At 36.9% G+C, this 27,129-nt stretch overlaps 1 protein-coding gene across 3 annotated transcripts; it reads right to left on the bottom strand.

Moving 5' to 3' along the window:
• Positions 1 to 10,989: 10,989 nt before the first annotated feature.
• On the bottom strand, positions 10,990 to 20,311 carry LOC131061322 (eukaryotic translation initiation factor 4G). Of its 3 annotated transcripts, none has more exons than XM_057994954.2 (9): positions 20,006 to 20,311; positions 19,609 to 19,843; positions 18,183 to 18,316; positions 17,951 to 18,088; positions 17,627 to 17,772; positions 17,435 to 17,500; positions 11,823 to 17,326; positions 11,530 to 11,724; positions 10,990 to 11,411 (listed from the first exon to the last, which is right to left on the bottom strand). In XM_057994954.2, exons 2-9 carry the CDS (start codon positions 19,755 to 19,757, stop codon positions 11,036 to 11,038), a joined length of 6,708 nt encoding a protein of 2,235 aa, XP_057850937.2. In that variant the 5' UTR covers positions 19,758 to 19,843; positions 20,006 to 20,311; the 3' UTR covers positions 10,990 to 11,035. The 3 variants fall into 3 exon arrangements, with proteins under 3 accessions (XP_057850937.2, XP_057850938.2, XP_057850936.2); XM_057994955.2 differs by having other exon boundaries at positions 17,951 to 18,085; positions 19,609 to 19,834; XM_057994953.2 differs by having other exon boundaries at positions 19,609 to 19,834; positions 20,006 to 20,310.
• Positions 20,312 to 27,129: the final 6,818 nt, after the last annotated feature.

The raw sequence follows: 27,129 nt of genomic DNA, 5'->3' as shown, positions 1-27,129 counted from the left end.
AATGTCGGGGACGATGGCGCTCGGAGTGCACACGGTCCTCGCAACTTTTTTCTAAATTTTCAGGGATGAAAGATATTGTGATTTTATTGCGGAATCCAAAGTTACAGCTGATTTGGAGATGTTTTGATCAGTGAAATTGTCGGACAAAGGTTGAATCAAGAGGGTTTCAAAAATTAGGGTTTTGACACTTAACCACTTAATTTTCAAAATTAAAGCACAGACATGAATTGATAATTTGTAATAGAAGGGCAGATCTGAAACAAGCATTAACAATTAAATATTTCACAAGTTCAATTACTTAAAAAGAAATTTTAGGGTTTTTATGCAATCACCTCTAAAATTTTGCAAAAGATCAAACATGGAAATGTAATCAAAGAATCAAATTTTTCAGATCTAACCATGAATAATCAGAAAGGATGTTCACGTCAGGTTCACCAAAATGTAAAGCGGAAAATCGCGATCGAACCCTAGTTGCCCTCCCCTCTTCCAACTCCGAGAGAGAAGGGAGATTCACTAGGATTGATGGTTTTCACTTAGGGGAGAGACTTTACATTCAAAAGAGGGGTTGAAACCCACAAGATCCAATCCCACGCAATGCAAGATTGGATGCTAAATGTGTTTCAAGGGTTAAGAAAGCAAGGCTACCCTCTTTTGTAAAGAATGTGCATAGAAGAATTAAGCTAGGAATGCATAGAAAGTGACAAAGATTCGCTTATAAACTGAGATAGGGATACAGTATGAAGCTGCGGACCTGGAATTAGCAGTAAAATGTCGATACGGCGCTGTCCTGCAAATTTGAGCAAAAGTTGTCGGGACGATGGCGCCCGAGTGCCACGGTCCTCCGAAAAATCCGCGAAACGAAGGGGGATCTGTTCGTCTCTGCACAAAGATCCAGATCTTCAATTTCAGCCGCGTACCTGCAACCTACACACAGAAAAGCGAAGACGATTGGGGGGTTAGGGATTAGGGGTTTGCCTTTAGGTCAAACCCCGGTTTTGGAATTAACCAAGAAATGAGCAAGTGCTGTAAATGTAAATGACTGTAAAACAAGTACTAATACCTTGTTCTAAGGATGTTTGTATCCTTATGTGCGAAGGTATAGATGTTGTATGTTGTTGTAGTATGTAGTATGTGATCTTCTCTTCAATGGTTGAATCCTTGTCTTGAATGCAACACTTAGCCTTGAATGGAGACTTGAAATGATCAATTGCTTGAAGGAATGCTTGAATGCTTGAGTATAGTTTCCACGCTTTTACACATCTGTCCTCCTCATGCCAAATGAGAGAGAAAAATGTAGTTTATATACTTGTCATTTAGGGCTGATAGACTGATTTTCCCGACCTTAGGCCGACCAGGAAAGTTTATTTTCCAAATTGCAAACAAAAAGACCCGAAGTCCAAAGGAGACCGGGCCCAAAATAGGACCCAGGGACCAGGGCGCTAGGCGCTCTGGTCCCACCTCCCGGGACAGCAGGGTGCAAGGAGGTTCAGGCCAGGGTGCTTGAAAAATGCAGTTTTCAGTGTCATAATCAGGTTTCGGGGTCTCCATTCAGGTTGCGTGTTGCATCGCCATCGTGAAGACCGAAATGCAGTCGAAATTGCAAGTGTCGCAATTTTAGGACGCTACAATAACGTATCAAAGTGAAATAACTAGTTAAGCAATTCAACCATAGAAATGTAACCACAAAAACATTCACCACTTGACACAATATTTTTGACGTGGAAACCCAAATGGGAAAAACCACAGTGAGATGAGACTCACAAGATAACTACCTGAACTCTTCTGAAGTTCACCCTGTTAGGAGCCAAGCTTGTTAAAGCTTTTACAAAAAGTCATGTTAAGAAAAGATCATGTTAGGGACCACCCGGTTAAGGGATTGACTATAATGCCATGTTCGAAGCAATACCCTGTGAGGAGTAACCTTTTTAAAGGATTTAGAATCCAAGCTAATGGATTGCCTTGTTAGAGGATTTGAATAACACCAAGCTGGTTAGAGCTTACCCGGTTAAGGGATTTAACTGTTGTAATTGTTAGAAAACAACAAGAGTTTGCTGATCTGTTTGAATAGCACTTCACTTGCTTGTTCAAATCCTTTTCATGCTCCTATCTACCTTTACTCAAACTGCAGATACATCATCTGGTTTAGCAACCACACACTCAATTCAACTTTGCCAGCACTTCAACTAAAACATCTCATCGACCTTATAAACAAATCAACTAGGTCGGTAACACAACAAAAACCTAATTCACATAGAGATTACAAACAAGTCGGTTCAAGTATATGACTGTTGGATTACATAACAATCTCTACACATCATTCAAGAAAGCCTTGACCGCTCCTTGATCACCGCTTCATCGAGCATAGTAACTCATCACGCGCTTTGCATTACATGCAATATACTTGCTCATTCCCAAGACAAAAAAACATTTACTCAACGCGCCAAAAACTCTTTGAAACTCTCTTCATACAATATGCATATGTGTCATAATCGTTACCACTCATTATCAGATCATAAACCAATATAACCAATTCACCAGACTTAATCAGTTAGGGTTTATCAAAACAACAAGTAGGGTTTACGGGTTCAACTCTCCAATACTTAGCAATACCGGTTCACTCCACAAACTTACCTACTGGTTACAGTTCCTTTCACTTAGCTCTTCCTATCGGTTACAAAACAACATTATCACAATAACATTACCAGTTTGATTGACATCAATGACAACATAACAAATCATTAATGCAATCTTCATGCAAATGCCAACAGACACCGCAACACCATATCTCTTAGTGATTAATTAATTAGCCTCACTTTATTACACTAAGCGAACTTGATAAAAGTGTAGGAAAAACCCATTGCAAAGGAAAATTAAATATCCCACTCGAAAAATAAAAACCTACACTAACACTAATGACAATGGTTGGATTGATTTAGGATTAAGCATAGCTTACAACAAGATAAGGAACAAACCTTATGCATATTTATCTAGATGGATGCAAGGTGTTGAGCAATGCATGATTAAGTTTGGAGTGGTTGCACATGGATGAGATGATTTTTGGATCATGTATTAGATTTGGATTATGATGGGATAAGTATGTTCCTTTGGCTATTGTATCAATGGTGGAACCATTCAAAAGGGAAAAGACAAATTTGTAGGTTGAGGGGGTAGTAATTTTGGAATTTAAAGGGATATCCCTAAGGACTAAGTCACAATGGGATAACATTATTTATCCAAGATATGGGATTGGATAGTGTTATATAGGCAATGCTATATGGTGTGCGGCTAAATGATGACAATGTTGAGAATTTATCAAAGCATGCTTTAATTTTATGGGATGGATTGGGTAGGATAAATGAAGCATGTGAATATAGTGGATGATTATGATGGGATGAAAAAATATAAGGGATGGTAAGTGATGAGTCTATTTTGTGACCCATTTTATGATCCTTTTATAATAATTTTATACTTAAGTTGTTGCAGAGTTTTGTCCTAGAACTTGATACTTTTTACCATTAAGACCATTTATAAGTGTTATAGTATGTTTGTCTATGGATGATAAGATAATATGTGAATGCATGATTTTGTATGAAATCGTGTTGAAATTTTATGATTAGAATTATGTGGAATGTTCTTGTGCACTAATTTGTCATACAACATTGAGTCAAGTTTCCTAATACAGCTATAACATCCAAAGATAGCAGAACCAAAACCAGCTCCTACAACAAAGAGGCAGAGTACAGTTTAAATGATTTAATGTTGAGTTGTTCATCCAGTAATTGTTAGAAGGATTTGTGTTAGTTGTAGAACTTCGTAGCACACGTGATACTCCTTCATAATGATTGTCATTAAGAAAGTTTGTTGTAATTTGTGTTATGGATATTTATGTCTCATAACAGTTGGTTGTATAGTCCTGATAGGGCTCTAAGTATGTTAGTGTTTTTTAAGAATTAATAACCATCTTCCTTAATACTTGGAATGAGTGATAACTAGTCCTAGTTAGTCTAAGTTAGTCTATATATGAGGGGAGAGAAGGCCAAACATGGTTAGCAACTCTCTAGTTACTTTCATGAATGAATGAGCATATTCTGAGTTAGCAACCTTATCTTATCAATAGTCTTAGAGTGTATTTACCCCAATGCAGGGCCCACTTGAGGTAAACATTGCTCTGTATTTCATTTCTACATATTAGTTAGTTATTTTCATTCCATTGTTTATGTTTAATTATGTCAGCCTATAGCATAGAATTTGATTATATTTTTTACAGTTCTTGTAGTAGTATGGTTTATGAATGAGCATAGTATAGATTTGTTGTTGTTGTTTTAATTTTTTTTTGTTATTACTACAAGTTAGTTTCATTATCACAAGTGAATCCATCACAACCTTAACTTGTAATTTTTTATACTTGGTGCTACTTTATAAAAGTCTTGCAATGAAAGTGATTGATCTGTGATGTTGGGAGTTTGAAGGGAACCAAATCAATACATTATTGCAAAGCAAGCTCTCATACAAAGGAAGGCTCTTGAACCTAAAGCCTACTTGAGTTGTGAACAAAATTTTGCATGACTAGAGACAATTTTGTTAAGAGGATATTGGCCTCATGAATGGCTTTTATTTTATTAGAGGGGTGTTTCACCATCAAGAATTGAAATAACTCCTTAGAAATCATATAAACATCCTTTGTCTAATGAATCATGATGTTAATATGGGCTTTGTGAGCCAAATAAGGAACAAATTATTTCAAGTCTCGCAACTTAGTAACCTACAACTACAATTGCTAGGAAAAATGTTTTTCTTCCAAATGTCATTTATGTAACTAATCTTAATAGTTATGGCAACATGAGAGCAACAACAAATACAAGCTAGTTTACAATCATATGTGAACAAAAAACACGTCATATAACATCATTCCACTAGTCACCCAATACATGTTTAAGATATAGTAATAGGTTCCAAACACATTGGATGAAAGCAAAGCATGGTTTGGTGATAGAGAAAGGATTATTTTCTCTACCAAATATTTCTTGCAAGTTAACATAAATATAAACCAAACAAGAAAATGGTCAAAAGTAAACATTTCATAAAGGAAAAGAAAAGTTGAGCTAACAACATGGCCCTATCAAGTCTTTTAATGACATAATCTAATCCACTATTAAGATTGGATCAAATGAACCAAATCAATGCATCTTTTGGTAGCCAATATTGATATCATAAAGGCCTAATTTATTACATATGTTGAACCATGTGTCTCAACCCAACTTATCAAAGGCCACCTCAACCATATTAATATCACCACACACTAACCAATGCTTGACTACCAATATGGCAACAAGCTACCACCAAAGGTGACAACCTAGTCCAAAAAAAGTTTTTTTTAATATCAAAAAGAGCCAGCAATGCCTTATTAGATGGGTCACATACATGAAAAATGAAATGTGGCTACTATTTTGTAGGAATAGATGTAACAACTCCTCAACATCTTAACTTGTGATTACTAGTAAAATAAAGTGTGTGTGGCCAAATGACACAATAGGAAACAAAAAAACATAGAATCAACAAACTTGATCTCTTGCAAGTAAAGAATGTCAATGTTAACTAATCTTTTTTTTTGTCATGAACCACATACTTATGAGGATTGTTTATCAAATCTTGTAAATTGCATGAAAGAAAATTCATTAATCACAATGGTCTAAGGACATGTCCATAAAATCCTACCCAAGCATCATAGTTGTTCTTAAAAAACTTAACTAGTGTAAAATCACTAAGTCGCAAAGGATGACACTTTTCCTAAACATACACTCCTTTGTCCAAATCCCAACATGTTTACAGGATTACCTAGAAGAAGTCTCATATGAGATTGGAAATGTGATGAAATTCTCCTATTGAGAAGAAATAACACTCGTTACGAAAAGAGCATTTTTATTGTGGTTTGCAAAAGAATTCCCTTAAACCTATGCCTATTGGGTAACATCAGTGTCTTTGCCATTTCCAAATGTTTGATCATGAGACTAAGGTTTGAACCTATAGCTTGCCAATAGATTTACCTTTGGCAAAAGGGGTGGAGTCTCTACCATCAAAAAGAGTTGGGATATTTGGTGTCATTCTAATAGCCATTTTTATGATTGCTCACTATGATCCAGCCTTCATCATTCTTCATCAAAGGCGACACACAAGCTAAGAAGTTGGTTTGGTCAAAGGTTTATGTTCATAAGATTGGCACATGAAACAAGTATTGGTAAAGTTAATGAGATAGTGATTCAAAATGTACCTTGCAACTCTAAAGAACGCACCTCAAAATGTAAACCCGAGGAACAAGGTCAATTTAGACATGCCAGGTGAGCCTCGTGATCAAACCACAAGTGATTTGGGCCAATTGACAAGAGTGAGCAACCTATCTACTTATGGCTGTATTAAAACCAAGGGTATTCCTTGAGATCTTTTCAAGACAATTAAAAAGAAATGAAATAATACAATCATTATGGATGACTATACCCTATGCATATAGATACTCCAAAATTAAAGAGAAATGAAATAATACAATCATAACGCGTAGCTATACCCTATGCATAAAGATACTCCATTACAGGTTACCTAGAAGAAGTCTCATATGAGAATGGAAATGTGATGAAATTCTCCTATTGAGAAGAAATAACACTCGTTACGAAAAGAGCATTTTTATTGTGGTTTGCAAAGGAATTCCCTTAAACCTATGCCTATTGGGTAACATCAGTGTCTTTGCCATTTCCAAATGTTTGACCATGAGACTAAGGTTTGAACCTATAGCTTGCCAATAGATTTACCTTTGGCAAAAGGGGTGGAGTCTCTACCATCAAAAAGAGTTGGGATATTTGGTGTCATTCTAATAGCCATTTTTATGATTGCTCACTATGATCCAGCCTTCATCATTCTTCATCAAAGGCAACACACAAGCTAAGAAATTGGTTTGGTCAAAGGTTTATGTTCATAAGATCGGCACATGAAACAAGTATTGGTAAAGTTAATGAGGTAGTGATTCAAAATGTACCTTGTAACTCTAAAGAACACACCTCAAAATGTAAACCCAAGGAACAAGGTCAATTTAGACATGCCAGATGAGCCTCGTGATCAAACCACAAGTGATTTGGGCCAATTGACAAGAGTGAGCAACCTATCTACTTATGGCTGTATTAAAACCAAGGGTATTCCTTGAGATCTTTTCAAGACAATTAAAAAGAAATGAAATAATACAATCATTATGGATGACTATACCCTATGCATAAAGATACTCCAAAATTAAAGAGAAATGAAATAATACAATCATAACGCGTAGCTATACCCTATGCATAAAGATACTCCAAAGATTTCCCATAGATACTCCTTACACTAGATTACTGATATTTTAGGTTATAGATCTCTAAATAGCATGTCACTATTAGGCTATATCGCAACTAAAGATGTAAAACCAAGTTTATATCCTCTAAATCAGTGTTAAAAGGATGCAGGAGGTACTGTTGAATTATCATTTCGTCATCTCCAGGGTGGTGAAGTTGATTCTAGGTGACCTTTTTCTGAGAACTAACCACAAATATAGGGTGAATACAGATATCCCCACGATCTTTCTAGCAACTCTACTTCATTTTGGCCTTTCCAAGAGAAAATCTGAGATATTATGCAGAGAAACGTTCAAATCTGACTTATTCTATATAATTCCACCGCCTTCAAGAATGGGAGAAAACCGCCAAGGTTCCCTATTCTATAAATTGAGGACATGCGGACTTTCAATTACAGAAGGTTTATTGTTGAGAAAAATACCAATTTCCTGTGGGCTCTCTTCAAACAAACGAAAATTGAAAGAGAAGATTGGATTGCAGGATTTCTTGATTTTCATGGGTTTTCAGAGGAATGAAGGATTGGGTGGAAGAGCTTCGAGACATCTGGGCAAGCAGTGGAGATGAACCAGGCCTAGTGATTGAATGCTTCCCCAAGCCTAAGCAGATTGATTGGGGTAGATGCGTTCCTGTCACCCTAATTGGCTCTGAACTATTCATCTTTCACTCCAGGTTCCCCTTCTTCAGCTGGTTAACTTCTTAGGCAGCATTTTCAGTATTCCTTGATCTTTTCTGATAACTCGTTTATTTAGTCTGCCAAAAGATTTTCCAGAAAATGAACTCAAGAGTTTCTGGGTCAGCCCTGTATACTTTTTGGGCATTTTGTAATTGTATTTTGATCTCGTTTTTGACTTGCGAACTTCAAACTCTTAATTATATTATGAATGTCTTGTTTATATTAATATATAAATCTATCGACTAATGCCCTTTACTGATCAAAAAAAATAGTTTTCTCCTTCATGAATTTATGAAATCCTAGATATACATAACTCTCTAAAAATAGCTAACAAGTGCAAGCTCGCAATAAATATGGCAAATATAAGCAGTAATGGGCTTATGCAAACCAGTAAGACAACTTACAATAATTTACAAAGAACTAAAAATGTACTATGAATTGTGATCAATTATCAAAACAAGACCATTGTCTTTATTTATTCGTCACAGCGTCAAGACTTAAAGAAGAGGGCAAACACATTGAGATGAATCAACGAAGAACAAAGAAACAGAGTTGCAAACGAAATTCCATCGCTCTACTTGCGATTTCTCTTAAATGCAAGTCTAAAAATTAAGAAAATTCACATAGCAAGACATTAATTACCAAATCCATAAATGAACAAAAGATCCAAACAGCTAACGAAAGAGAGAATAAACTCAAAACGGCTCCAGAAAGGAACCTAAAGAAACTCCTCAAAATTTAAAAAAAATGGTATGACAAGGGCGAGGGAAGCCAAGATAATTAAGGCTGGAGCAAGCTTCACTCACAGGGTACTCTTAGCGATTTTCAAAGCTTGAAATCAAATCCTTAATTTCACATGTAATCAGTCTAATTAATCAGTAGCTTTGATTTCAAAGACAAGGTGTACAAACAAACATCAGGCAACGTGCCGTGTGACTGTTTGACCACACAAAATGGTAACGAAGCAATGTCAGACTCTCAGTGAAAAATCCCATGCGCATGACCATGCAAAACTGGCTACTGATGCTTCAGTTACCAAGGCCAATTATGAGAATTCCTTTCACTTTTAAAGATCCATTTCAACACCATTAAAGTTATCATTTAAAAGTCAAGTGCTTTTAATAGACAGTTTTTTAAAATAGTTGTTTTCACATTTACTCAGGTCTAATCCACCACATATATGATTCCAAAGACAAGGTGTACCAACAAACACAAGGCAACATTGCATCTGTTTGCTTATAAAGATCTTGGAATGTTCAAGAAACATCACATGCGTGTAGATTCAAAACCAATGCATGATATTTTCAGTTACCACTCCACTATAAAGATGTTAGCCAAGCAATTAAACAATTCTCGGCGTAATCAGTCTTCACAACCATGCACCATGGACAGCAACCCTTGTATGGAAAAGAGTTTTCCAATGAAAATGCCTTTTTTAATGGCACAAATGGTTTTAGTTCCCCCTTGCGAACAATATAATACATTCAATATATGTTAATAATTTTGCATTGCACCTTGACTACCCAAGAGATCAGATTCAGACTTCATATAATCTCGACGGTATGAGAATAAAGCCCAAAGCCGTATCAGATTTGATCCTTCGGTAAAATCATGGAACCCAAAGGTTTTAAGTTGCTGCTAGAAGAACAAGTCTCCATTCAAATAGGGTATAGTTATTTATTCAAATGTCACCAATGATACGATCCAAACATATTAAGGCTGTTCAGATCCAGACATATTAATCAATAAAGCAGCAATTCTATAATTTCTAGTATGTTCCTTTGGATTTAGTCCCGCAATAAAATAAATGGGTTCGAGGTTTCAAGAACGGGCTAGGGCCCCATCTTATATACTGCATATATTATTTATTCAAATCTCAGCCATGATACACTTTGAACATACAAAGTCTGTTAAGATCGAGCGTTTACAATCACCAGATGCAGATAAATTGTCTAATCTTCAGCATTTTCAATAATAGCATAAATGGAATTGCTCCATGTTCAAGAAATGTCGAGTATAGGCACAACCTACATATTATTATGATGGCACCATTCAATTTAGTGCAATGTATGAAAGAGATATAGTGTAGGATAGAAAATACAAAGTTAAATTTATTTCGATAGGTTGAAGAGGACACCCAATCTACACTTTATCGGGGTTAATAACCCAACTGAACTGCTTGAATTTTAGGCTAAACATATGAAACAGAGAGATTATGTTTCAATTATCAGGACCGCATATATATATGGTCAACCTATTTACTTCTTAAACACAAGGAGAACATAACAAAAATTTACAAATTCATCATCAATGTTCTAACACTATCGAGGTCACATGCCCACAGAAATATACATAGCTATACAAATGCAATCCAAATGTTCTGTACATTACATGTTTGAGACATCTTTTATCCTCCACTAGAAAAGAGCAAGATAAAATTAGCAATGCAGTAAATACAACACAAGACATCGACCATTGGTCTTAATTTACAATATGGAGCGTAGATTTAGGCATAACTGTGCAGGTCAATGCTACCGATACCGTTCAGTACTAAGCTCAAGTCCTAAGTTCACATGACATAAAACCCGAAGGGCCAAAACAAATCCATAAAAACTGTTTGTTAGGGACACAAACAGATGGTACCAATCTCTTAAAATGCCGAGAAGGCAGACAAAGCACATAAAACTCGTCATGGTACAGGGTCATCAATCTGTGTAACATCCTATTTTTCATAAACTGCTGCTTAGCTCATAAATTTCAGTAGGATAATGCCGTAGTACAATGCCTTAGCTGGAGATGGAGAATGTTGTAATCCATCAAAATTAATGAGATAAAGCCAACAATATTCAGAAAAGGTAGATTCTATGCACAATTAGTCAGAACAAAGCTAACACTGCCCAACAATTCACCTACCAAACTTCGTAAGGGCAGATAAACAATAAAAGATTGAACAGGCAAAATTGTAATTAGGCCATCTTGAAATTTTTTGTAATTACAGATGTCTATTGATGATGGTCGACAAACATTGAATATTTTTCTTCTCGAGAAGTGACTCAAATTTGCCTGGTTTTTCACCAAGAGGAATGAATTTTTCTAGTTGCAATCCTGATGACCTGTATAAATCCAACAATACATTTTCTCCCTTCTCTCTCTTTAGAACATCAAGAATAGTAGCAAGCACATCTGCTGCAAGACCCATATCTAATAGACTCCCTGGCTCTATTCCTCCCTCCTCAAGTGGTACTGCTATATCACGGATAGACAATAAATTTGCAACAACCAACTTTCCAAGAATCATACCAAGGAACTCAGGGGCCTTTGGTGCATCAACAACCGAATCCTCCAAGGATGCTATAACCTTCTCCAAGCTACAAAACCAATGTGTTGTGTCAGTCATAATAACATGCAACATATTGGGGTATAGCAATTAGTAAATACAAGCTCATAGATATAAAGTCTACAAATATATACAAATGTCACACCCACCCTTTGATGAGTTGCTCTTGACTTAGCAAAGATGGCTCAGTTTTGCATAGATGTATAAATAGATTCCCGAGGAGATCCCTTTCCACGTCTTTCCTATCAAAAGAATCCATTATCCAAAGTGACACTAAAGTTGGATTATACCATGGTGATTTAAGATCAGACACACACAAAGCTGCCTCCTTCATGTCTCTAATACTGTACATTACCCACAAAGAAATGAAAAAATGTCAGAGAAACATGTTAACATCTATAGAAAACACAATAACTTGTACACAAACTCTCATACAACAAACCTGTAATATTCCTTTATTGCCATATCAGATTTTCTTTTAAGTTGTTCTTCACTGAATTCCCTTCCATGAGAGAATTCTTGTTGGTATTCCTGGCTCGCAGCCTTGCCGCCTCTGTCATAAGAAGAATATGAACCCCTATAATCTCTTCTTTCATTACCCAAAGCATTTCTTTCTGAGATACCTGACCTTGGAAAGGATGACTTTTCTCCAGCAGAAGTCCTAATTGGAATATCATCTCTTGTACCATATGACGAATTATAACCTGCCATTGGAACCAGGCTTCCTCGCCTATTACTCCCTGGTGTGACTAGTGGACCATCTACTAGGGAACTTCTATTGGTTTGCATCGGTTGTCCCCTGCCAGATATTCCCCTGCCAAGGCCTCCTTGAGGACCAAGAGTTAGCTGCCCATCATCAGAGGGTCTATATTGTAAAGGCGAAGGCCTGTCACCAGTCATTCTGTCTGAAATTCGAGCATCTTGAGCAATGTAGTTACGCATTCCAGTCTGTGCCTGTGTGCCTCTCATCCCACTCATATGTGCAGCTGGACCCATCGGTGTGCCTGGCATAAAAGCAGACATCTGAGGGCCTCGTGAACCATGATCAGGTGGTGTGGAAATTCTTCGTCCAGAATGTCCCATGCTTGGAGCTCGATTTAATCGACCTCCCAGTGCTTGTTGTCGTTCTTGAGCAGCATCCCTGTGCACTTCCTCAATTTTCTTTGGCCCATCAACTTTCCTCCTTTGTTGCCACCCATTCTTTCGCAGATCAATCACATCCTTCAACATAAACCTCAGTCGTGTAGGCAGTGCTTGGTTATTTGCCATTTTTGATATTCTCTCAAAGTAAGCATCAATATGCTCTCTTGCTTTTGGATGGTCAATCATTTGCCCAATTGTACTCATCAACTTACATAAAGATTCAACATTTTCCTCATCTGGCTTCTGATATTCACCAAGTAATTTTTTTATGCATTCATGCATTATTCTTTCAGTCAACATACTCTCTTTATACAGTTCACCAATAAACCGTATATTTCCTAGCATCCGCCTTCGCTGTGCAGACCTCTTCCCCTCCCGTTCTTCTTTTGAAAGCTTTATTTCACCATCTTCAGCCATATCAGCTTCTGCCTGTTCTCTTTCATCCCTTTCAAATTCTTCCTGACACTTATTTAATAGAACTCGCCTAAACATAACCCTCTCATTATCTTCATAAAACTCAGGCAATCCAGCAGCAAGCTGAACACAAAATTTTGCATACATTTCACAAAATGTTGGTTCCATCAATGCTTTGTCAAATATTTGAGATATTACACCTGTAAGACAAACTCCAGAATCAATATTCACTTCTTGGACCCGCAAAAAGAGAGTCTCAAAATTTTGGGGTGTCAGTTTATTAAGAATGGACTTTATCTTTCTTTGTTTCAACTCTTCATCATCAGAAACCTTGCCCACTTCATAGCGATTATCTGTTTTATGAATTACGGGAGGAGGAATCAACCCCTTCTGCATACCAGATGTCCGCCATCTATCAACATCAGCAGCATTATTTCTCATTAGTCCACTTTGAGCAAATGATGCTTGGACAAATTGCCCACTGGGGCCAACACCAGGTGCTGCACCACGCATGTTCTTTACAAAACCAGTGTTGTAACCCTGACCGGGTCGAAATCCTCCAGGGCCACCAAGGCCCATCTCCATTCGCGGATCACGACCACCAGCATCCATTGGCTTGAACCATCTATCTTCATCCATACTGGGAATATTGTTCCCACGTCGATCAATCCGAGGATACTCTTGAACTCTTCCCATGCTTGATAATGGTTCACCCTCTGAATAGAGACTAGAAATTAATTGACGATTTATCAGAATATCCACAAACTCCTGACATTTATTTTCAAACTCTAATGGAAGATCCTTAAAATGTTCCTTGAGTGTCAACAAAAAGTCTCTTGAGTACTTTCTGCCTCCTGAAGTAACTGGTGGAACTACTTGCTTCACGTCTGTTGAAAGTTCAGCTGCATCTTCCCAGTCATCCACTTCATTTGCAACATGCTTCTCAGTCTCTTTCGAGGAAGGCTTCTCTTCCACATCAGTATAGTCTTCTTTACATGGTTCTACTGAGTATACATCTTCTTGCTTCTCTGGAGCCTTATATGCATTATATAAATCACCAGTGGGATCAGCTGCATCTGCTTTACTAAGACAATCCTTAAGCTTTTTCTTCTTCTTACCGCCAACTGCCTTGGGTACATCACCAGTGTTTGTAATTTTATTGCTTGAAAAAGCATTCAAAGAACTTTTTCTTTCTTTTTCTGTCACTCTACCCAATGAATCCAACTTAATGTCGCTTTCAAGAGGCAAAGATGGTTCACTTTCAAGAGGCACAGATGGTTCCCAAGGAGAGGCAGCCATTTCTTCATGGTTACTGCTATTAGAAACGAGCACTTGAGCCTTGTCTTGCACATCCAGCTTCTTCACATTGGCAGTTGATGGTTCAGCTGATCCAGTAATAATATCACGGCTGCTCTTGCATGTATCCAAACAAGATTGGTCAGAGTCAACAATTTTATCATCAGACAGCAAATCTGATTGTTCTTCCATGTCAGACACAGCAATTGCTGGGCCAACTGCTGGAGTTTCTGATCTCAGTTCGATTTGAGGTGCTTCATCTGAATTTGTTGATTGCATAGTCACAACTAATTCTTCCATCTTTTTGTCTTTAATATTCTGATGATCAACCAATGTACCATTTCCAAGCTCAGCCAGCTGAGATATCATGTTACCATGCTTCATTTTATTAAATTTAGCCTCCTCTTGAAGCAATCTAGCTTTCTCATTTACAATAACAGAATTAGCAAAATCATCTGGATTTTCATTTATGTTGACCGAAGATGAATTTTCAGACAACACAGAATCAGAAATTAGATTTGTTTCTTGTTTGGCTGGGAAAGCATCATGTGGTAGAATTCCAGTATCTTTGCTATCTCTGTTTATAGATTGAACAGAATTACTGGAACTTACCAAATTAGAAGTCACTGCCGATTCAAGACTCTTCACATCTCTCATATTTGAATCTAATATTGGCATAGGTTCCCTGGATGTTGAGTTGCTAGATGTTATTAAAGTATCATTACAAACAGTTACATCCCCAACTTTCATTGGCTGTCCAACTTCCTTTGCAACAGATTTGTTCATTAATCCAGATAGTTCTGTTCTTTCTCCACTTCTTTGATCCAGGATCTCCATATGTGATGTCACATTACCAGGAACAATTTCATCCTTGGCATCTGAATCTTGTACTGATTCTAAGGCTCCTGAAGATAAGTCATTGCTTAACACCTTATCTGTGGCCCTCGAATGTCCTGATATCTCTAAAGATGAAAACTCTGTATTATTAGACACGTCCCCTGACACACTCTTTGACATCGATATTTTATCAGTCTTTATAGGAATGCTTGTCGAATTGGACAGAAAGACCACTGCACCAGGCTCTGTGCACGAAGATTGTAGAACTGTTTCTATGGCCTTTCTTGCCAACTCAGGAGAAGCACCTCCATCCCCAGGTTTAACAGTTTTGGAAGCAGCTGTCACTAAAGGAACATTTGAGGTAGATGAACCCACTTCTGATGACTCTGTGGCCACTTCTCCTTTTACCTCAATCCGTGCATTTGAAGAACTTCGAAGCAACGGTTGTTGTTGCTGCTTTTTCTGTTTTACCTGACTCAAACCAGACTTACTTGCATCTGCAGATCCACAAACCTCAGATGATTCTGCAAGAGCCTCTACTTTTAACTCAACTTGTGCATTTGTAGAGGTGCGAGACAGTGATGCCTGTTGTTGATGCCTTTTAGGTTTGCTCTCCAGTTTGGATGCCTTCTTTGAGTGTTCCTTTGTGGAAACTCCGACTGGTTTTAGAGATTCACTTTTCTGCTCTTCAACAGCAGAAACAGCAGAACTATTTGACACGTTACCATCTGAAAGGTTGTGTGTTGCTGTTGCAGACATGTTTGTGCAGTTGTGCTTAACCCCAACATCAGATTTTACAGATTCACTTTTCTGCTCTTCATTAGCGAAAACAGCAGAACTAGCTGACACATTACCGTCTGCATGGTTGTGTGTTGCTGTGGCAGGCATGTTCATTATGGAACGCTTAACCCCAAGATCAGATTTGCTTACAGCTGGATTACCTGTGTCTTCCCTCACAGAAGCTGAAATTGCTAAAGAATTTGAACTATGGCTGCTTTGGGAAACTGATATTGTTGAAGTCAACGTCTTCCCTTCTGAAGCCTTCACTAGAGCCAGACTAGCTTCGCCGGTTTGAGAGGGATGCTTTGAAGTATCCACATTTGCACCATGAAGGTTCACAGGTGGTGAATTTGATGTTGATGATGGGCGTGCAATATTTGGCCTCACTGCTGCTGTAATCTTTGGAGGCTGATGAAAAGTCGGAGGGTGAGCATAGGATCCAGATGATGCTGTCGGATAAAAATTCATTTGAGACAGACCACTTATCGAAACAGAACCTGAATGAGGAGTACCATATTGAGCGAGTCCCCCAGGAAGAGAGCCATCAGAAACTATACCACCATCTGCATGTGAATCAGACTTTACAGCCTTTGGCCCAATCTTTATTTCTTCATGGGTCTTGGGATGAGTGATCTTAACAGTACTGGTGCGGTGGGGAACATATTGATTTGCCTGTGTAGCTGGCACATATGAGGGGAGATGGGTTCCAACTGAACCAGTTACCTGAATGGGTATCTGGGCATTTATCTGGTGGTTTCCATGGATAAACTGTTGAGATGGTACATGAGTCTGTTGTGGAATAATATGCCGCATGGCTTGTGGATAACCTAAACCATGATGCAACATCCCTTGTGAATGCAAGGCACCTGCTGTCAGCCCCTGTGAACTGAAGACTTGTGGTTGGACTTGAGGAACCTGCAATGGAAGCTGCAGTGACCGTGATCCTGGAGCAACGCCCTGCGATTGCAATTGGGAACTTGGTGCATATAAGCCTGTTGTCGCAACCTGTGATTGCAATTGAGAGCTCAGTGCATGTAGTCCATGGGTTCCACCCTGTGGTTGCAGTTGGGAACTTTGTCCACGTGGAACTGGGATGGCACTTTGAGATTGATATTTATAACTCGGTGCATGTGGTTCCACAGCCGCACCTTGAGATTGCATTTGGGAAATTGGTGCATGTGGTCCTGTGGGTGCACCCTGTGATTGCAAGTGGGAACTTGGAGCACGTGGCACTGGTGCCACACCATGAGATTGCAGGTGAGAACTAGTTACACGTGATCCTGAGGTTGCACCATGAGATTGAAGCTGGGCACTTGGTGGATAATTTGATCGTAATGGTAAAGTGGAAGGAATCTGACCTCCAGGAACATCTTGTGCCTGTACAAAGGGAGGGGCGGCCTTTGGTCCTTGCAAAATTTTGTTTCCTTCACTTTTCGTGTCTAAGGTACTTGCAGCTTGCTTTGAAACAACTGGACCCTGTTAGACACAAAGAGTAAATCCAAAGCATTTTTTGTAGCACACAAATCTCAAATAAAACATTGTTAATTAAAGTGAGGATGTGGAAACAGGGGTAAAATGTCAAACCTCCAGTTGTGATGTACCAGGTTGAGAGCTTGTTTTAGAAACATCAATGGGTGGACCAGAGCGTGCCTGGGTAAGGCATTATAGCCCACTTACTCTTGTGAGTTACAGGATCTAACAACTTCCAGCAAACAAAATAAACAATAATAAATGGAAGACAAAAATTCAAGCCAAAACTAAACCAAACTTACAAACCTGGTCACGCTTCTGTTCATCAAAATTTGGGGGTGCGGAGCTTGTCCGTGCAGGAACCTGGAATCCATGTATACTCGTTGGACTAAAGCTTCCAAACTGAAATAAGGGCTGTTGAGCCATAGCTCTGGTACTCTCTCCCAATACAGCTATTTCCACAAAAACGACAATTGATCAGGACAGTTGTTCAATAATTATTCATCAGAGCATACAATGTTCATAGTAAAACACTAACTACATTCACGTAGTAGCAGCTTTAGGACACGTGCAAACAGAATTACACGTACCAAACACATAATTTTGAATGATATCCTTAGACCTTGTTACCTGCAGTAGATGATGAAGATGTCTGCTCTGAAACCTTTAAATTTGAAGATATGTGAGGTTTTGGAAGAATCCCATTGCTTTTAGTACCAACACCACTAGGGTGTTTTGTGGTGGATATGGGGAGACTTCCTGATGCTGCTGCAGGAGTTCAACAACAAGAGTCAAAAATTAATCAGGCTTGTCTCCCCATATGTATAATGTAAAAGAAAAGGTAATGTTTTAGAACTGCTACCTGATGTTGATCCCGTTTGTTGCCTTTGTGCAATCCCACCATTCTGAGCTTTGGCAGCATAAGCATTTGTATGTAAACCCACTGCATTGGGATTTCCTCTAGACTGCCCACCAGGTCCATTAGCTCTCTTACCACTGGAAAACACAAGTGGATAGCATCTATGAGCAGAAGGCCCTTTATTCCAAACCTTGTGGAAAACAGGTAACTCATCCTCCAAACTCAACTAGCCTCAACTATAGCCCCACTAATTAATCAGATTTCATATAAAACTAACTGATTTACGATTGCAGATAGCTAATCAATTTTAACATTAAATATTAGATATAGTTGAATACAGGAGAGAAACAGGAAGCACATGTTTTATATTGAACATACAAAGAACGAGGCATACAATTGGAAACATGATATCTTCCTTTAGTACCATAACAAGTAGTTCTACGGGTGCCAAATATAGTATTTCTAAAGGAACTGTTCGACAGAAAAATTTCACCCTTGAATTCCCTTTGACTCCATCAATGCAGAAATGCATAATCCCAAAATAACATTTACATATAAAACTCCTTTAAAAGGACCACAAAAAATTGCAGGATGTAATCTCGAGCAAAACATGGTCTAGTGTTAAGGCATTTCTATTTGCCATGAAGATGACCTCGAATCAAGTTCTGGTTTGCACTTTGCATTAACAGAATCGCAATAGCAGAGACAACCAGAAAAACAATGGGTGCTTTTTGCAGGCAAATTTTGACAGAGTAAATACTCCCTTTTACTCGATTAAATACTCTTCTAAATCAGCAGCTGTTTAATAATCTATTAGGTGTGATACTAGTTCACAAAACAAAAATAGTAAAGATTCCTTGATGGTATTTCAAACCAATACCCTAAAATGAACAGTATATCTTAACAGTTTTAGAATTGCACAATAGGGTTCAGGAGAGAAATTTCTCAACACTAATTCACAAACAAAAATCATAGCACGGGGACGGAATTCCACATCAGTACCACAAACTTAACAATTGGGATTTGGGGGTTCTGAATTAGCTTCAGTATAGAAATTGCATAAATCAACATTCCTAGCCTGTCTTCGTGACCTATCATTGGAACGAATTCTGCAGATTTATTTTCTGAAAGCTCAAACCCCTCACTAACTCTGGTTCCCAGATAATACGTACATCAAACACCCCACATAAACGCACATATATTCAGACAAACAACTAAACCGGTTCCCGGAATCGAGTAGCACTACGAAGCGAACAAACATTCACCAACTTAGCCAATTGCAAAACGAACCAAAAAACACTATCACTGAATTCCAAAAAAAAATAAAGAGAAGAAATTTGAATTAAAAAAAATTTAAACCCTAATTTTTCCTTTAGTCTAGGGTTTGAAAAACTCAGTGAAAAAAATATACAGTCAGATGCATGCGTACCTAGTGTTAGGGGCGTTATGAGGGGAAGGCCCTCCAACACCTCCTTTGGGAGGATGAGCAGCAGCAGAAGCGCCTGATTTTCCTCCACCACCTGCCCTTCTTACCGGGGCAGCATCGTTCTTCTCCGCCTTTGATTGCTGAAGGGACATATATGACAATGTATTTTACCCTCTTTGCTCTTCCTTCTCCAACACCCCCCAAAAGGATCAGATCAACACAATGATCCCTGCAAACCCTACCAAAAACACCATTACAAACCAAAAAAACAAAAACCGATATTTTTTTCCCAAAAACTAAAAAAACATAACACCTGTAGCTTTCACCAGAATTTCCCACCATAACAATACCCTGATTTCTCACTTTCCAAATGCCACATGAAACCAAGTACAGGAATTACCTGAATTCGTCGGGGAAAATCTGTGCAAATAGGTTGAAAAACTTGGAATTCGTTTCCCCGAAAAGAATATGGAGGATTTGGAGAGTGAATGTGGAAATGAAAATGCGGGCGAATTTTGAGCGGTTGAAATATGGAACAAGCGTAGTTAAAAATGGAGTCGGTGAGTTCGTCTTTCATAGAGATTAATTTACACGGGAAACATTGAACTACTTTTGTTAGCTTTGTTTTTGCGCTGAAAATTCTTCAAAAACCTCTCTTATGCCCGAAGCAGGAGAAAAATGTGATCGGAAAAAGGATAAAAAAGGGGCCGAAAAAAAAAACGCAAATCAAATGCATGGGTTTACAAGCCCCTAGTCTTTTTTAACTCCAACTTTCTAACCACGGTTACATTAAATGAAACCCTCTACGTCATACAATTTATTATTATTATTTATATTCTTTCTTTCAACTCCCTCCCTCATACATAGGAATATCGAAAAAATCTAATTATAAATCATTTGGCGTATCAAATATGTTGGGCTTTTCCTGCCTACCGCCTATTTTAGTTTGCACGGCATCTGGGCCCCACATCTTTCCCCACGTCTGAGGAACGCCTCTGCTCCGTCGATGATGTGGTGATCTGCATGCTAGATAACTTCACCCCACCGAATGGGTTTTAATTCTTTTTTCAGTTCAGAATTATGATGGGTTCCCCCATCGTTTTCCATGTGTGTGGTATTGATTTTCTGTTAATGACATTAGGTTAAATGGTGATTTTATATTAATAAAATAATGTGGTGAAATGTTTGTATTCTTCCATGCAACTTAATGGGGGTGGACGTCTTTGTAATGATAAAGAAGACTAGAAAGAAAGTTACTTGGAAAGTCCCCTAATTTCTTCATGGGGAAGAGAACCCTTCGAAAGAAAGGAGAGTGAAGGAGAAGATGAATCAATATTTTATATTATCATATTCTCAATAATATTTTTTATAATATTTTATTTTATTAAAGTTGTTTTTAGTGTCAATTATGAATTTGTGTATGGTTTTGGAAGGGTGGTTTGGAAGTTTGACCAGTAGTCATAGTTAATATGCACTTTCATTATGTGTTAATAACAATTTTGATTATGATTTATTTTTTTAAGAATATTAATAATATTTTGTGTTAGAATTGTGAATATTTACAATTCATGTAATGATTTGTAGAGATTTTTGATAGAAAATAATGTATAGTTTTTTATTAATGTTTTAGATCATATTATATTATATGATCTATTTTCAAAAAGACATGGAAAAATATGAAATATTGATATAAAAAGATTATTTATTATTTTAAATCAAAAGTATTTTATATGTCAATGGTAGGTGTTTTGTACATTGTACATAGCAAGGATTTGTAGTACAATTGTAGGCACATAAAATTATTATTTATTTAATTATTTTTTCACTATTTTGCTATTAATTAAATAAATATGTTTATTTAATTAACTAATTCATTAGCCTCTTCTATTATTAATTAAAAAAATATTTTAATCTATTTAATTAATTCACTAAGCCTTTGGTTTCTCATTTAAATATATATATTTATAATTTATTTAATCCCCTCCTCCTTCCTAAATAAATAAATATTTTATTTTAGTTATCTAGCCCCTTTCCTCTATTAATTAAATAGATACTTTTTATTTGTGAAATTAATATATTACCTTTTTCCTCTGTAATCCTAGTCGTCCAACTTGTTCACATGGATCTTAATATAAATTTGTAGGCATGTAGCAAGTGTCAATCATCTCTTCATTCACTTTGTACTTTCTCCAAAGTCAACTCACATCTTAATCTCATCCCTTCATCTTTACCTACCCTCAAATCCTATTGATTATTTTTCATCTATGTGATCATGGCCATTCATAATTTAACCTCTTAATCTAGACCCTCCATTTTTAGAATCATCTCTATAAAAGAAGCTTTCTCCTCTCATTCTCCATCACACACAGCTTAAGCATACCTATACTCTGCCAAAATTATTTTAGAATACATCATCACACACTTTTAGTCATACCTCATTACAACCACATCCATTCATCCCTAAGCTCTTGTGCAAGTGCAACACAAATATTTGAGCAACACAATCAAATACAAGATCATGTGGATGATAGGAGAACAATGGAGACAAGCCTCTCTTGCATGTGAAGGTATAACTTTGTTTATTTTATGTGTTTGCATGCATTTGTAGATTCTCTATTGAGTTTTGTTGAATGCATTTGTAGATCTACAGTTAGTAGTTGGCTTAGTTAAGATTTACAAATAGGCACAAATTCAACTTAAACATTTTGACACACCTGGTTGGACTCTTGTCCCTTCATACTAATAATTTTCTTGGAGTTTTGAAGCCTATTCAAAAGTTACAGGTTGAATCTATGACGATTTTGCATTTCAGCATTTTGTAGGGTCTTGACATGTTTTTGCATCATCTTTTGGCGTTATTGTTAGCTATTCATGCATTTTAGTTTTCAGCATTTCGGATTTTGTTTTCTGTTTTTTGCAACATCTTTTTGTTTCTGCATATTTGTCTATTTTTGTTGCGTATTTGTAAAATCTTTCTAAGTATTTGTCAGTTGGTTAATGCATTTTTGCAAGTTCAATATTTAGCAGGCTCTGAGATCTTTCTATGTATTTGTTAGTTGGTTAATGCATTTTTGCAAGTTCAATATTTAGCAGGCTCTGAGATCTTTCTATTTATTTGTCTATTCTTGCTACGTATTTGCAAGATCTTATTGTGTATTTTTCGATTTGTTGTTGCGTATTTGTCAGTCTATTGATGCATTTTTGTCAGTCTGTTTATGTGTTTCTGTCTAGTTATGCATTTCTAGATTTGATTTGATCTTTAGCTAACCCTTATTGGTGTTAACAAAATGGTGCAGCTTGTTCTTTGGTTGTAAATTGTCCCCTAAACTACTAATACATTTCTTGCAGGACCTAGTATGGAAAAGGGGGTTATTCTTGCAACTACTAACTTTTGGTTTTATAGGGGTAGTTAGTTGTGCTTGTGCTTTTTATAATAGATCGCATTTGGATTTGGTTCTTTAAAAAGTTTCATTTGTTTATCATGTCTTGTGTGCTTGCACGCTTTGTGTTTAGATTAGAACCCAAGGTATTGTGAAAGTATCATCTCTTGCCTTCGTGGATCTTGGGTGTAAGAGAAATCATAATATATTATTTCTTTTTAGAGAGCATGTCTCTAGAGAAGTGATCACTCCAAGGGGAATGACCTAAAGTGTTATTTCCTTCATATCACTATATAAAAGGGCAAAAGTGAAAGTCAGAGTTTAAACCTACGACTACATACCGAGCATGCAATTGTGCGAGGGACATATGGGCCCTGAAGTAGTTGAATAGACACTTAAGTATCTCACCCTGAATGTACATATGTAGGTGTCCCTGAATTACGACAAGACACCTTATTTTAGTAGCCCACCACTTTTTGATTGAGTGTTTGTGGTGATCTCGGTGCAAGGGATGCACATCATACCTTAAAGTTATTCATCATTTGTACTTTCTTGAGTTGAGATAGAAATTTTTGGGTTGTATAAGCTAATTGCAGTTGCTGGAAAGAGGTTGATTGGGTTATGCCTCTAGTCCTGGGGAGCCGTACCTGTCCTTCTCTCACAAAGACAATAATGTAAAGCACTCCTGGAGGTGTTACACATTTGAGTTGATGAAGTGACAAGTGTGGGCTTTATTTAATTCCAATAAGACTTTACTTTTAGGTTGTAAAGAGTGCTTTAAGTGTATTCTATTATGCTAAACTTGTGTAAATTTGGGCTTTATGGAGCCTTGGCCATACCCTTGTTTCTCATCACAAAAAAATTGATAGTCATTGTGTCATTGTGATTGTAGTGTTCTCTTGCCACAATGATTATTAAACATTCAGACTTGGTCAATTTTGACATCCCAGACAAGTTTGAGCAAACATGCACTAGACCTATGTATTTGTCAGATAGTCCTTGTTGGTGTAATTAAGGTGTTATACCTTGGTTTTTTCTCACCTAGGTCCTAATTATATGTCACTTAATCTTACTTAGGGACCACATAGGAGCTTCTAGGTTAATCTTCATTTTAGGTGGAATTATCATGTTATTATTTCTATTTTATTTGGTGGCTCTACCTTTAGTGATTTTATCATACTATCATATCTACCTTTCAAGGTTGCACTTTTCCACCTTTGGTGGGTGATCCACCTTTTATGGTGTTATTACACTATCACTTTTCTACTTTAGGTGGGATGATAGCTTTTCGCTTTGGTTATCATTTCATAAGATTGTAACACTTGTCATAGTATTAAATGCGCTCCTTTACTCTCACCTTGGTTATATAATAAGGGGTCTCCTATGTAATATTCATATCAATCCACTACAATTTCAATCTAATTGATTGATTCTATTACATCATTGATGAAAATACAGTTTATTGTCATCTCATTCTTTCTTTCTTATTCTTGTGATTTCCACTAGGCCTCTATATATTAAGTGGATACCTTCATGGCCAAATCTTACATGGTATCAGAGTTGATAGAGTGTCATCGGTTTGTCATTGGAGAGTTTTTTGAGAAACTTTAGAGTTTTGAATTTGTCTATTTGTTTCAAGTCAAAATTGGAGCTTGTTGGGTCAGATCTAAGGCCACCAATAGATTCAAGAGGTTTGAGAAAGTCAAAATCTCCTTTTGTTTCGTCCAAATCCGACTCTAGAGGCCAAATCTAGAGCCATTTGAAGTTTGGAGGTGCGGTGGCGATTTAGGCTTGACCATAATTATGCAAGTGATTTTCAAACAATGATATATCAGTCCTCTAAACTCCTTTTTTTAAGCAATTGTTTTTATTCAGGGTATAATTTTGTTCTCTTCACATTAGTGTGGGATTTTTTTTTATTTTCATACATGAATGTTTCAAAAAATTGCAAAATCCCTACTTTTGCAACTTTTGGGGCATCGTTCGGGCTCATATGAATTCCTTTGCAGGTGCAGTTTTTTTTCTAAGTGCATGTTTTTTTATGTATTTTATAGTAGTGCTATCAATTTGTAGTCACCATGATCAAAAAAATTACTTTCAACACATGGCCATATTTGGCTTGTTTTTGGCAAATGTAACGCATAGATCATAGTTTGGTCTATTGCATATTGATTTCAGACTAATGTAGCTTAATTGTGGCAATTGTAATCACCAAAATCAAAAGTCCACTTTGTCTTTTTTTGCAAGTGGCCATTGTGCACTGAGTATAAAGTGTCAAAAAAAATTGGGGGGAGGGGGGGATGGGGTGTTGGGCGTGTTGTGTTTTTGTGTCTTCTTCTCTTTCATGTGCTCTTTTGATTTTTAATTATGGGTTCTCCTAAATTTTGACTTTTACCTCCACATAATTATGCAACATGGAAAATAAATGCATGAAGTAAGCTCATGAAAAAAAATCATCTCGTTACATTGATGGAACCATTTCAAAACTATCGAATGCTAATTTGAAAATGGATTGGCTCTTATAACATTAAGAAAATATGTATTAGTTGATCTTATCTTTCACATTGATAAGTGTAAGATAATTAAGGAAGCTTGGGGTAAACTTGTTCAATTGTATCCTCAAGTTGATGAGATTAGAGGATACACACTTGAAAGTGATCTCCTATGTTTGGGTCCTAAGAATTTTGATACAATCCAAGACTATGTCAGTAGGGAAAATGAGCTAAGAGCACAACTTGAAGACTATGGCATTGAAAAGAAGGATGCACAATTGGTCTTCAACTTGTTGGGAAAGCTTCTTTCAAAGTATGCATCTTTTGTTTTTTGTTTTCACACTCATCAATTGACAATGGGTAGTGCCTATACTACACTATCCTTTGATTCATTCACTAAGATGTTGATTCTTGAACAATAAAAGTTGATCACGATGGGTATTCTCAAATTATCCAAGTCACATGCTTTAGTAGCTAGTCGTGAGAAGGGATCCAACAAGAAACGTAAGCAATCAAAGCCAAAGCTACAAAAGGATATCTCCTCAAAAAAGAGATTCTACATCCTCTGCTAAGGGGAAATCATCTAAGAAGGAGAAGCCTACTTGTGCACACTGCAAGAAATCAGGGCATGATGAACACTAATTTTGTTAGCACATTTAGCTATTAGTTGGTTTTTTACAACTAGTTGTGTTTTTTTGCTTAAGCTCACTTAGGAGTTCTTGCTTCTGGTTTAGCTTGTGCATCTAGTTTAGCTAGATTTGACCCTTTTTAGCTCCTCATGCTTGCATGTTAGTTCTCGTAAATTTAGATTAGGGCATCTTTGTGCTTTCTTTATAAGCATCTCATTGTATAATTGTAATTCATTTGATACTCTTCGCTATTGAGTAATATAGCATTCATTTGTGTGGCTCTCATTTATGGAAGTTATTTTGTTTGTCATTTGATCTTGCACGTGCTTGTGCTGGAAAATTCAATAAAGCATCAAAGCTCAATCTTTTCTTCAACATGGTATTAGAGCTTTGAAACTTCAACATGGTATCAAAGTTATTAAATTTCAACATGGTATCATAGCTCCTATTCAACATGGTATCAAGACATGAATTCAGCAAACCTCTTCTAAAGTTTTGAGGGTATCTTTTCTCAACAGCGTTGCAGGGTCCTAGATTAATTTTTTTATGGATCTAAAAGTGGACAATTTTTATCAACTTTTGGAGCAAAACAAGTGTCAAAAAAAACTTTCCATTTTTGAAAAGTTTCTTATTTTTATAACTTTCTGTTTTTGAAAAGTTTCTATTTTCAAATAGTTTATATTTTTGGAAATCTTCTATTTTCGAAATTTTTTATTTTTGAAAATTTGTTATTTTCAAAAAGTTCCTATTTAAAGAAACCCTTTCAAGCCTCTTAGCCCATTTTGACATGCAGTTGTTTTTTTACCATAACTTGCTCATACAACGTTCATTTTTAAACTTTTGTGTATTGTTGGAAAGCTAGTTCAGAGGCTATTCGAATCTGCAAGTGGTTTGATCTAATTTTGCTCTTGGTGACTATAACAGACCATTGAAGTTAGCCTTCACTTTTGCGCTTTTAGGGTCATATCTTGCACATTCACACTCTATTTTTCGAAAACCAAATATCGTTGGAAAGTTGGTGGA

This window comes from Cryptomeria japonica, chromosome 11 (genome assembly GCF_030272615.1).
Source record: "Cryptomeria japonica chromosome 11, Sugi_1.0, whole genome shotgun sequence".
Taxonomy (NCBI): domain Eukaryota; kingdom Viridiplantae; phylum Streptophyta; class Pinopsida; order Cupressales; family Cupressaceae; genus Cryptomeria; species Cryptomeria japonica.
This window is presented reverse-complemented; position numbering and strand designations above follow the sequence as displayed.

Bases quoted from the DNA above. Each gene is read 5' to 3' on its own strand.
- LOC131061322 (XM_057994954.2), bottom strand. From the start codon at position 19,757: ATGTCCCTTCAGCAATCAAAGGCGGAGAAGAACGATGCTGCCCCGGTA. The intron at 17,501-17,626 runs GTTTGTAAGTTT...TGCCTTACCCAG, and splicing joins ATGAACAGAAGCGTGACCAG to GCACGCTCTGGTCCACCCAT. The intron at 11,725-11,822 runs GTTTGTTGTATG...GGTAATGTACAG, and splicing joins GCAATAAAGGAATATTACAG to TATTAGAGACATGAAGGAGG.